This window comes from Calidris pugnax, unplaced genomic scaffold (genome assembly GCF_001431845.1).
Source record: "Calidris pugnax isolate Ruff unplaced genomic scaffold, ASM143184v1 scaffold1156, whole genome shotgun sequence".
NCBI classification, from domain to species: Eukaryota; Metazoa; Chordata; class Aves; order Charadriiformes; family Scolopacidae; genus Calidris; species Calidris pugnax.
The window spans coordinates 428,262-440,748 of NW_015094503.1; the positions used below are offsets into that span (position 1 = coordinate 428,262).

Below are 12,487 nucleotides of genomic sequence, written 5' to 3' on the forward strand. Positions count from 1 at the left end.
TTTTTTTTTTTTTTTTTTTTTAATGAGATTCCTGCAAACCTTCGTGCATGTCTTCTTGCAGCCTTGCAGGGGAAAGAAAGCACTGGGGAGCCTCTCTGAGGGTGTCAGGCCCAGGGATGCTACCCTGGCTGGCACCAGGGCTGGCCTGGCTGTGCCGTTTGAAGACCTTCTTTCCCTGGATTCCCTCATGACCCCTATCAAAGTTTATTGCAGGAAGATGGATGATCTGCTTGGCTGGCCCTTGCAAGGGTAATAGCAATATTGTGCATTGTTTCAACCCTCAGGTGCTACCTGTTCTCTCCAGGATGGTTTTATTTATATTAAACTAAAAAGCCTCCAAAATAAGATGTTACAGCTGATTAATTGTACCCCAGAGAAGTCCGCAGTTCCCCTGTCCAGTCCCTCGCCCTGATTTCATTGCCAGCTGAAACAAAACCTCCCACTCGCACCTTTTGCTCTGGCTTGCCCATGCTGTGGGTCTTCTCCACCCAGGACTCTCCCACCCAGCCCTCCAATGCAGGAGGGACCTCTGCCCAGCTTCTCCTGCTGCAATGAGGAGGGGGCACCCCCTCCCCAACTGAGCCTCTGCGAAGCATCTTGTTGATGCCTCTCCAAAAAGGCCGAGAGATGTCAGAGCCTCCACCCTGGCACCAAGAGCCTTTAATGCAGCAACTGGCTAATGCTTTCAAAAGCCACTTAGTGGCTAATTATGGTATTATTGCCTTGGGAGCGGCTGGAAACTCAGACACTTGGAGGTATTTGTGCTTTCTTTTCAATGGGAGCCCAGGACAAGGTGGTTTCAGTGGTCTCCCTCTACCTGCAGCCTGCCTGGGAGTGGGAGGCTTGGACTCGGTGATCTGTCTCCCATGAAAAGTCAGCCCACCTGTAGCCCAAAGCAGACTAAAGCCCCAGGACACAGCCTGGAGCTGAAGTCCTCCCTGCAATGCGAGTGCTTCAGCCTGTAGGTATAAACGCAATCACGTTTTTGGATACCAAGGATCTTTCCAGCTGTGCTGTCACCGTGTGCTACAGGGCCACAAAACACCCTGGAGGCCAGGAGCAGAAGATGGGTACCCAGGAGCAGAAGATAGGTACCCAGCAGGTGGTGCCAGACTGATGCGAAGGGAGCTGCGAGCCCTGCGCACCCCTGGGTGAGAGCACAGTGCCTGCTGAGCCTCACTTTTTAACTATTTGCCAGCCCAAATTTTTCGGGTTTTGGTGGGGTTTGTGTTCTGGTTTTTGTGTTTGGTTTTTTTCTGGTGCTCACCCATATTGAAGTTGGCTTCACACACGCAGCCACTCTTGTCACTCCAGGTATTTAAAATGAACCCACTGACTGAACAAAAAATCAAGCGTTTGAAGAGCCAGGGAAGAGAGTAGTTGCTGCGATATGACCTACCTCCCTGGCCAGGACAGCCAGCAGCCACACACACAACCTGCAAAGCCCAGGCATGAGGCCACCACGAGTGGCAAAGGGACACTGGCGTGGTGGGAGCTGTGTCTCGCTGCTCGTGTGGAGCTGCTGCTGACCACACAGCACCTCTGGTCTCCGCGGCCACGCCGGGCTTGCCTGTCCTGCTGGCTGCCGTAAGAACAAGCTGTGTGGGCAGGAATGCTTCCCACAAATGCTGTTCCAGTCAGGGATGGAAAGCTCCATCATGGGCTATTAAATATGAAGTCCCTGAGTCACAAATCCTGCCCCAGACAGAAGTGCTAGACTATTTATACACTCCTGTATAAGAGCTACTGCAGACCTTTGGCTATCTCTATTGCTTTTTGAACGTTTTCCAGTTGAGCTATATCAAGATGGGGAGAACAGAAATGCGCTCAGTGAATTATGGATGTGTAGAGAACCATAATGGTGTTCTTCCTTTTATGGGCTCCTCTTTTCCAAATAATTTTTAACATGCGCCTCTATTTTGAACAGCTTTTGGACTATCTGGTGAAGCTGAGCTCTTATTCAAGGCAGGGAATAGCTTTGGTGCACGTTATGAGTATAAAGAGAAGAAAATAGGAAAAACACATACATCCCCATTCAATAGCAGTTGCCATTTTATCACCTGCTCACACAGTATCACAAATTGTTGTTCACCATGAATCACCAATGGTCTTGCTACCCCACCGATGGTCTTGAGTGGGAGGTGGAAGCTGTGATGTGGAGGGTTGGAGAAGCCGACACCAGCACCAGGGTTTTGCCCAGCCTGGATGACTGAATCCTCCCCAAAATGCTGTTTTGTTTTCCCATCCTCTCTGCTCACTCCTCTTTATCCTCCCCAGCAGCGAGGGGTGGGAGGGAGGAAGGCAGGAGGCATATGGTACAGCAATATGCAAGGAGGGGACTGAGGTGGCTGGACCTGGGGATGGAGTGGTGGTGGCCCTGGCCATTCCTGGTCCTGGTGGGAAGCAGCGGTGGCCGCAGTGGTGCTCCCTGGCCTGCCTCCCCATCCCACAGAACACTGGAGTGTGGCCGAGGAGAGCTTGTCCCTGTGCCCTGGAGTGGTGGTTGATGGGGCAGGAGGTGTGCAGGGAGCCCGGAAGCTTTTCCACCTCCTTCCCTTCCATATCCTCCACTCCTGGCAAATGCTAGCCCAGGCTCTGGGCTACCTGGGAGTGCTTGTCCACTTCCCCAGGGGCTGCAGGCAGGAGTCTGAGCAGCTGTGCATTGTTCCTCACGCTTGGGAGGGGATGAGTGGGACCGTGCACCCAAAGCTGCTCCATCCCCTCTGCCACGCTTCTCTGCTCAGCCTAATACCTCAGGCATGATGGAAGAACAGCTCAAGGCCCAATTAGCAATGCGGCTGGCAGCCAGGCAGGGACTGGGGCGTGTGTAGTATATAAAGAGCATCATGGCATGTAAGGACCTTCCATCTCCCTACTGCCACGTCTAGCGATGGAGTTGGGCTGGGCTGTGAAAACAGCCATTGGTGTCTCCAGCAGCATCACCCACCAACCCGCATGGGGACAGGGTTGGGAGAGAGTGGACGCCCCAGCTCAGCCTGCTTTGACCAACTGAAATAGAGGCCAATGTGACCAGGCAGGTCTAGGGCGTTTGAGTTTTTCTCCAGCCTGTTGGGGGAAACACAGACCCTCCACCAGCATCAAGTCCTCATGGTGCAGCCCTTGCCCTCCACCCACCCATTGCAGCCTTTTGCAGACCCTGCTGCTCCATGGGGATTTTTCCCAGCCTAGAAATGGGGCCAGTAAGTGGTGAGAGGCTTTCCTCACGGTGCCAACACTGAGAGGTCCTCACCAGTTTTAGCCCTGCTGGATGGCAGAGGGCTTGGGTTGCCAGGGGAGGCAGAAGGGGACAGAAGCAGCTGGATTCACAAGCTGAGAAACTCTTGGGAAGAGGCAATGTTAAATTGCACCTTGCTGGGGAGAAGCTGCCCCCATCTCAAGTGGATCCTCTTGCTAGACATGGCTTTGTGAAAGCCAGGGCAGCATCCAGCCCCAAGGCTGGGGGAAGGCAGGAGGGCTGGGGGGAAGGCACCCCCAGCTGGGCCCAGCTCCTACAAAGGACACATGGCCCTCCATGCCCTCAGCAAGAGGCCATACCCTGAACCACTTCTGCTCCCTCCCAGCCGGGCAGCATCCCAGGGGCAGGGAAAGCAGGGACCCGGGCAGCCAGGGAGGAACAGAAAGCAAGATCCTTTATTGTACACAGTACAGAATGTAATGCAGCTTTGCAGGAATTACATAGCCCTGCTCGAGTAGAGATTATTTCAGATCAGTCCTCAGATTAACCCCTAGACCTGCCACACCAAGCACATGGTTAAAACCCTGTCCCCACGGTGGGGTTCCCACAACCCAACGCTCCCTGTGGATACAGGCCACTGCAGCCACCACAGGGAGTGCAACCAAGTCTACCCAGAGTTAATCTTCATACTTCCCAAAAAAAGAATGAATCAGTCAAAAAAAAAAAAAAATTAAAATCCAACCAAAGCTAACTAAGGAAGAGAAAAAATTTCCTATACAGCATTTACAACAAAAACATATAGCCAGTGGGGGTAGGGGTAAGCAGGTATGGATATATGAGAGGTGGAGGAGTGTTAGGAGGCGCAGCGGGGATGGGGGAGCTGGAGGGGAGTGGGGTGGGGACCCACCGTCCCTGCCCATGGCGGCCCTACAGCCCAGCTCCGAGGCCATGCTGAGCAGGGGGAGCGCAGCCGAGCCGGCACCGGGGTTCAGTCCTGGCTCTCCAGGGAAAGAGAAATCGAGTAGTGAAATGGAGTGGACCAGATACTTCAGCAGCCGTCCCCGGGAGCTGTGGGCACCAAGGGCTCCCCACCGCAAATGTGACACCGGCAAAGCCAAGGTTGGGGGGGCATCCCCAGGGGCTCCGGGAACAGCAGCCAGGCTGCAAAAAATAGCTTTGCCTTAAAATACAAAAAATCTACAAAAATCAGTTTAGAAACTTTTTTTTTTTCCTAAAACATCAAAAAAAAATAAAAAAAAGAGAGAGAGATAGTGTCAGGGGTCTCCTCCCCTGAAATGCAACCCATGGCACGCAGCTGGAGCTGGGGAAGAGTAGTGAGAGGGGCACGGAGAGGACCCGGGGGGGGGCTGGGAAACTGTTATATCGGGTTATATCACCGGGGAGGGGCAGTTCGGGAAGAAGGCAGAAGGCTCCTTAGGGTTGGGGTAGGATGCTGCGTACATCAGCCCTGGGGTGCTGGCCCAGGCAGCCCCCCCCATCCCTCCTCTGTGCAAATCAAAGCCCTTTCCACCACACAAGGCAGCTACGCGGATCGCGCTGGATGCAAAGCAGATTGTCATGACAAGTGGCCAGGTGGCCACGCCGGCTAAGCCCAGTACCAGGGCGCTGCTGGAGCCACGGGCCCCTGCGGTGCTGGCAAGGAACAGGGACTGGGTCAGAGACTGCGTTTTTAGCTCCCATCACCCCAGTGGCTGGCGGGAGGTGCCAGCCCCGGGCAGTCCTATGCACTAGCCCTTGGACAGTAAGGGTGGGAATTCAGCAGTGACACACACCGGGCGTTTTAGATTCCTCAAATTCGTGTGTGTGCACGCGTGCAGTTTGTTGTTTGTGTGTTGGTGGTTTTTTGTTGTGGTTTGTTTTTTTTTTTTTTCCTCCTTTAAGAACAGCAAAAAATATTCTTTACAAAACCGTATTTGCCCAAAGTGGATGCGCTAGTGCTCGTGGCTCCGGGGCTGGCCGAGTCAGTAAGCGAAGCCCTCCGCGTAGGGAAGGCTGCCGCAGGGATCCATCTCCAGGAGGTAGGCCGGGCTGTCCTCGAAGTGCGTCAGCGGCACCGTCTCCTCCTCGGGCACGGGGCAGTCGGGCTCCATCTTCAGGAAGGGACGCTGGTTGTCGGGGTAGGCCATGGAAAAGAGGGCATCGGGGTCGCAGACGAACTTATAGACGTACCGTTCGCCGGCCACCTGGGGAGAGAAGGAGGGATGAGAGGTGCCTGGTGTGACTGACACTGGACCCAGCCCCACTCCTGCCGTGTCCCACACTCTCTGCCCCCCGCCCCATGACAGCGGATCACACCTTCTGCATGATGCCCTTCTCGTAGTAGTAGCGCAGGGAGCGGCTGAGCTTGTCGTAATTCATGGCCGGCCGGTTCTTCTGGATGCCCCAGCGCCGCGCCACCTGCGGGGAGAGAGGGGGCAGCTGTGAAGACCCCATCCAGGACTTGGGGCTGGATCCTCAAAGCAAATCACAACCGAAATGTGGAGGTAGGGGCTCAGTTATGGGGGCTGGAGCAGCCAGGGGTGAAAGCATCACCACGGCCCTGGAGCAGCTCCCCGCCTGCTGCAACAAATGCTCCAGCTCCAAGCGCCTGCTGCCACACCACCACCACTGCCAAACCGGGGGCTGAATTCAAAGACATTTGATTAGGGGATCCTGCCAAAAAAGCCGCTTCAAAAAACCACAATTTCCATGCACGGCAAAAGAGATATTATGGGTAATTACCCACAATGCGCAGCTCAGCGCTGCAGCTGCTTTCAATTACTCCCCAAACAGCTTCTTCCTCTGTGTCACCCTCCCGCAGAGCCGCTTGGCTCTGGCACAGCACCACGCTGCCGCCGGGGACCCGGGGCGAAGGATGGGGGCGGTTTGGGAGGTGGGGAGCTGTGGCCTTGGCAGGGCACCCGAGGTGTGGCACGGGGCAACGCCGGCACGGCTGGCCATGGCTGGCGGCTCCCCGTGCTGAGGGGCAGAGGTGGAGATTAAAGGGAAATTTCCACGGCTGCTCAGCGCAGACAGGCAGTTGACTTGTCCCTCTCTCCCTCAAAAGCTGCCCCCCGAGTAGGACACGTGCCTTGTTCCAACAGCAGGAACGAAGGGCTGTGTCGCACGGGAAGGCTCCATCCCCCTCCTCCCACCACCCCCACCCCGCATCCCCAGCTCTGCCATACCTCCTCAGGCTCGATCAGCTTGAACTCCATGCCCCGGCCGGTCCAGGCGATGAAGTGTGAGTTGGCGGGGTCATCCAGGAGGGTGACTAGGAACTGCCAGAGCTGCAGGGACCCGCGCCGCTGGTAGGGAGGGCCCTCGCGGTACAGGGTGGGCTCCTGCTTCACTTTACCTGCCCACAACAAGAAATGGCTGATTAAAAGCCCCGGCTCTGCCCCTCTCCGGGCTGTGCCCCCCACCAGGGGACACAATGTACAGCAGCACTGGGCTCACCCCTGTGCCGGGACCCCCTGCACAGGATGAGGGCAGAGGGAGGGCCAGGTGCTGGGGACAGCGCTGTGGGCAGGCGATGCGTGGGGTGGGTGACAGGGATGGGGACAAGACACGGTGATGTTGAGCAGCCACGCGGGATGATGCTCAGCAGCTCTCAAGAGCACCACGCTGGCACAGCTTGGCCTTAAAAGCTGGCTGCTGTGCAGTCTAGCCCCAAGTCTCCCTCCATGAGCCCTGGTCCCCCTCAGCCCCTCTCTGGGGCCACACTCTTACCCTCCAGCCTCTCCGGTACCACACACGTGTCATCAAAATACAATCGTGTGTCCTTTTCATATGAAAATCCTAGGGGGAAAAAAGACCCTCTGTGAGCACAGAGCACCTCCACCACCCCAGCCAGACCCCAAAAAACCCAAATTTGGCCCATTCCGGCACCAAGACCCCATCCCCCAATGCTGGGAGCAGCCCCATCTGGGCCTGGCACCACACTGGCTTGCTGGCCACGCACCATGCAGGTCTGTCCCCTCCTCACCCCAGGGAGCTGGGAGAACCAAAACCCTCTTAGCAGCTATATCGGGCGTGTTATCCTGGATTAGGCAGCACTGCCGTGCCCTGGTGGCACACTCGCAGGGGCACAGCACAGCCCTATTTTTAGCAGTGGTGCCGGCACTGCTGGCGTGCAGGCTCTCACGGGCACCGTGGTGCTCCCGGGGGTGTTTTTTGGGGTGCCCATCAGCTCTGCCTGCCCCCAGAGAGGGATGGGACATGCTGGTGATGCCCATGAGCACTCACCGTCATGGCTGCTGGGGAAGACGCCTCCCCGCAGGTACGAGGACTGGCAGTTAGGCACTTCTGCAAGGGAGACGAAGGCAGCATTAGGGATTTATGTCCCATGGGGCAAGTGCTCCAGTGTGCTTCCCACCCCTGACCCCGAGCACATCCTGCAGCCAAGCCTGGGCATCTCACACCCTGGCAGACCCTGGGCCACCGCTTGGGTTTTTACCACATTATGTGGGTCCTGTGGGACAGGAGGCATCACCACACCTCCCCTGCCATCTGCTCAGCCATGCCACCCTCCATCCCAAGGTCAGGGTATTTTTAGGTCCTAAGGCGATTAGAGGATTTTTTCCGTGATGCTGGTGGGGTCCAGCAGCCAGAAATCACATCTGGCTCCAGGCCAGGGCTACGGTGGGACCCGCTGGGTGCCGTGGGGCACCCTAGCTCATGACTATGGCACAGACCACGCTGCATGGCACCTGGTGAATGCCTGCTCTATCCCCACTGGCTTCAGCAGCCCAGAACCATGGGAGCCCACCGTGTCTGCTGCCTGTGAGCCGCCGGTGTGACCCACATCACCCTGGGTACCGGCACCTGGCTGCTCCCCCAACTCGCACCCACCTGAGTCGATGCAGTAGTCCCGGGGCTCTTGCTTGATGCCCATGGGGGGCTGGAAGCTGTGGCTGGCGGGGGCGGGCAGGCTGGGGCCGCCGTGCTCATAGAGTGGGTCGTGGTATTCCTGCTTGAATCCCTGAGGGGGGTGGGGGGCAGCAGGGCCGAGGGGCTCGGAAAGCTGCCGGTGGTAGACGGGGCGGCTCTCCCCCGGGACCCCAGGCTGAGGTGGGAAGGGGTGGCAGGGCTCAGACAGCTGCCTCTGAAACCTGGGGGGAGAGGGACATGACGTTACTGAGGGGTGGCAGGGTCAGGCACACCACCGGCTCCCACCCCAGCCGGGGACCCTGTGCCAGCTTGGTGCCTTCAGCCCAGGGTGCTCCTGGGGTGCTTTGGGTGGTGGTGGGTTCCACCCACAGCAAGCTGGGATGGCGCCTCAGGAGCACAGCCACCACACGGGGACCCAGCAGGGCACTGGGGAGCCCCATCCTCCTCCAAGCGCTGGGGACACCCCAGTGGGGGAGCAGGACAGCACATGTGCCGTCACCACAAAGCACCGCACCAGGATGGCAGCCCTGGGCCGCAGCAGGGATGACTGGGCAAGATTGAGGATGAGAAACAAACAAAAAAACCCAACCCAACCAAAAAACAACCACCCCACAACAGCAAAGTCTCTGTAAAGTGGTACAATCTCCCCCCAGGGTAGGGGGCAGAACCATGGGCCTCAGGGGATGCTGCACCCAGCCTGGTGCTTACGCAAAGCCAAATCCACCCCGCAGCCCCAGCTGGCTGCTAATCCGCCCACGCCGCTGGGATTAAACCTTGAACTCGGCAGCAGGGAGCACTATTTTCAGCTCCAGGGTGCTGTCACCGCTGGCTCGAGCCCCAGCGGAGCCCAACCTGGCTGTGGAGAACAGGGGACCCTCTAAAGGGGGTGCTGCAGCATCCCCTCGCCCTCCGGCACCTTGAAAGGTGATCTCAGCACCCGGCTCCTCTCGCTGGCCACACGCCATTTGGCTGGGTAACCGGAGCCCTCCCAGCTGCCGGGCTGGGATTACTCCATTTCCGAGCCGTGTCCCTCTGCCCTTCCTGAGTGAAACCCAAGCCCTGCACTGGCACGGTGCTTCCCGAGGGGTCGCAGCCAGCCCCGTGCATAGCTTGAAGGTCGCCCAGAGCCCAGCCCTGCTTTGCCAGGGAGGGATGCTCGCCTGCTGCAAGCGCGTCCCAAGGGTTTCCACGGTCCCACCTTTGCTGGGCTGCCCACAGGGGACATGCTGCCACCAGCAGCCATCACCACAGCAAAGGGCATCCAGGAGGCCACAAGCAAAGTCAGAACTGACTATGACTTGCGCCACGCCGCCTACCACTAACCTTTGTGCAAGCAAACCCAGGACGAGGGAGGGGATCAGCAAAGCCTCCAGGGACATGGCGGGGACAAAGGATGAAGCCATGGCTTGGAGAGGAGGCAGGGAACAGAGTCTCTCCCTCCACAGCTGCAAAATCACAGGGATGCTGTGCGATGCACGGGGGACCTAAGGACCAACCCTCAGCCTAGGGATGCTCGGGGGCAGGATGGGGATGCCTGCAGCTCCCCAGCCCGGCAGGGCTCAGCTCAGATGGCAGAAAGCTGCAGTGGGTGGGAAAGAGGAGAGCAAGAGCCCTGACTCAGCACCATCGCCCGCTGCCGCAGGGACAGATGTAGCCAGCAGCTTCTGCCACCCTCACCTTCCCCCACGGTGGGGGAGGTTAAGGGTCTGCCCTGTGTCCCCAGGGCTGGAAGAAGCAGGTCCCCAGTCACAGGGAGCTGCCTCATGGGGAAAAAGAGCCACAAGACCCCAGTGGGAATCATAGAATGGTCCAGGCCAGAAGGGACCTCCGAGGGTCATCCAGTCTGACCCCCCCGCAGTCAGCAGGGACACCCACAACTAGACCAGGTTGCCCAGGGCCTCGTCGAGCCTCTCCTTGAATATCTCCAGGGATGGGGCCTCAACCACCTCCCTGGGTGACCTGTTCCAGTGCTCCACCACCCTCACAGGAAAGAACTTTCTCCTAATCTCCAATCTAAATCTGCTCCCCTCCAGCTTAAAGCCATTGCCCCTCGTCCTGTCACTGCAGGCCTTTGTAAACAGACCCTCCCCAGCCTTCCTGTAGGCCCCTCAGGTACTGGAAGGCTGCTATTAGGTCTCCCTGGAGCCTCCTCTTCTTCAGGCTGAACAGCCCCAGCCTGTCCTTCATAGCAGAGGAAGCAGCAAAATTTGTGGCGCTGGCTTCCACAGGCCCCCAGGCAGCAACATCTGGCCCATGGTCTGCAACTGCAGCGATCCCCCTTCCCTCCCCACACTTGGAGGGCACCCATCCATCCCACGGGGGCCAAAGTCCCGTCCCCATAAATGCCCAGCAGACGCCAGTGCTCACTTAGGGAGGGGGAAAGCCTTACCTGTGCTCTGCGGGGTATTGGTTTTCAGACATCATCTTTGGCATGTGCATGGGCGGGTGAGGTGGCCGTGGCACAGCAAAGGTCTGCTGCCTCTGCTCCTGCAGCGGCTGCGGCGCCGGGGCCGCCCCATGGGCAGCTGCCTGCACGGCTGGGGCCGGCGGCGGCGGCAGGGCCGACCCCTGGTGCGCAGGAGACACGGGGGTGGCGGGCGGCGTTAATGGCTTGAACCCGGCGGAGGGTTTCCTGTCGTAGGCACTGCAGAGAGGGAGAGGGGCCAGGGGCTGACGGCGACGCTAATGAAGGCGCCGTGCGGCAGAGGCTGACAAACAAGATGTGCCCCTGTGCCCCAAGGCGGGCAGCGTCCACCCTCCCACTACCTACCAGCAGTTGTAGAGGCACTTGTCCCCATAGCCGGTGCAGAGAGCCTGCTCATGGCTGCAGGATGACAGCTCCGAGGAAGGGCTGTGCAGCTCCCGCTTGATCTTTGCTGGAGGAGGGGCGTGCAGGACCACTGCAACGAAACAGGGGAGGATACAGGCTCGCCTGCACGGGAGAAGGTGACGGGGAACATCCCCCGGGGTGCTCTTTGCTTGGGAACCAGGTGCCAAAATACTCTCCCAGGAGCATCAGGCGACCAAAGCCCAGCAGAAGGGTGCCCCAGCCAGACCCCGACGTGCCGGTGGACAGAGCCGCGGCGGCAGGGCTGACTTCTGCAAGGGAGGGCAGAGCTCCCAGGGCTGGGACAGTCCTTCTGGCTTAGGACTTCGCTCATGGAGCAGGAGTCATTCCCACTGGGATCCAAGATCCCCAGCTCCTGTGCAGGGCAAAGGGGGAAGAGCAAGGGTTGTGAGAAGGGAACCGACAGCTTGACGACAGCCACAGAGGAGACGTGTGCCCAGCCTGGGCCAAAAGCCCCTCGGTGAGGGGAGCGAGCCCAGGCACTGCAGGCAGCAGCCACCTCCCTGAGCCACAGGGCAAGGAACAAGGGGGCTTTACAGCCTGGAGCTCCAAGAGCTTTCAAATGGGATGCAGCGAGCCCCTCACCCTCGCAGTGGCACAGCCAGCTCCCAGTCAGCTGGCCAGAGGGTCAGCAAGCAGCTAAACCGGATCCACCGTCCCCCAGCTCCAAGGGGGCCCAGTCCCAGGGTCCCACAATTGTATTAGCCCAAGTGGCAAACGTCCCATTAAACCCAAATCCTTCCCAGCCCCCCAAGCCCACTCGCCATGTATAATTTTAAACCAGGTAATATATGCTTAGCCTGATTAATTTCTAAAAGCAGGCGCTCTAGGAAAGGGAAAGCGCCTCAGAGATCTTTACCTAAATAGTGCCTGCAGAGGAGAGCCAAGACTAATCGGAAGTGGAGTATTAGCTTCATGCAAAGTCTAAACACAGCCCAACTACAGGGGAGAGGAACAAATAGCTCCAGGACAACTGTTCACAGCTTGCCAGGTAATGAGCTGCTCCCCTAATTTGTCAAAACCTTTAAAGAGCTGCTGACTCCCCGCTCTACCCCCACCTGAAACAGCCCAGCGCAGCTGGTACCAAGGGCATAAAACTCCCCCGAGGAGGATTTGAAACACGAAGCCCAGCGCTGAGCCAGCACAGCCTCCCGCCTGCCTTCCACCCGCTCCCCACCCGGATTTAGCCCCCTCCTCCTTCTCCCCCCCTCAGTGAGGTTTCGCCGCTCTCAGCATTTCTGGCCTTAACGGGGGGCCGGCACGGCGGCGGCAAAGCCCAGGCGCCCCGCGAGCCATGGGAGAGCCAAGAGGAACGGGCTTTGGAAGGGCTCCAGCTGCCTATCGCGGGCATGTTTCTCCCTAACAGGCTCCGTGTTGTTGGAGCGGGTTGTTTTTCCGCCAGCTGTACAATGGGGTCTGGTTATTCATTGAAAAAAAAAAAAAAGTCTCCGAGCAGGCACCACCCTCCATTCACAAACAATTTGAGCGCTCCATTCATGCGGCCAGGCAAAAAAAAAAAAAAAAAAAAAAAAAAAAAAAAAAAAAAAAAA

General features: G+C 58.2%; 1 protein-coding gene across 1 annotated transcript in view; it reads right to left on the reverse strand.

The window, feature by feature from the left end:
• Positions 1-3,633: 3,633 nt before the first annotated feature.
• ETV5 (ets variant 5) overlaps positions 3,634-12,487 on the reverse strand; it is a 13,401-nt gene continuing 4,547 nt past the window's right edge. The window contains exons 5-12 of the mRNA XM_014963044.1: positions 10,860-10,989; positions 10,479-10,733; positions 8,051-8,310; positions 7,445-7,504; positions 6,929-6,997; positions 6,385-6,554; positions 5,513-5,614; positions 3,634-5,400 (exon numbers count right to left, since the gene is read on the reverse strand). Of these exons, the coding sequence (XP_014818530.1) occupies positions 5,179-5,400; positions 5,513-5,614; positions 6,385-6,554; positions 6,929-6,997; positions 7,445-7,504; positions 8,051-8,310; positions 10,479-10,733; positions 10,860-10,989 (1,268 nt within the window). The 3' untranslated portion in view covers positions 3,634-5,178. The remainder of the gene's footprint in view (positions 5,401-5,512; positions 5,615-6,384; positions 6,555-6,928; positions 6,998-7,444; positions 7,505-8,050; positions 8,311-10,478; positions 10,734-10,859; positions 10,990-12,487) is intronic.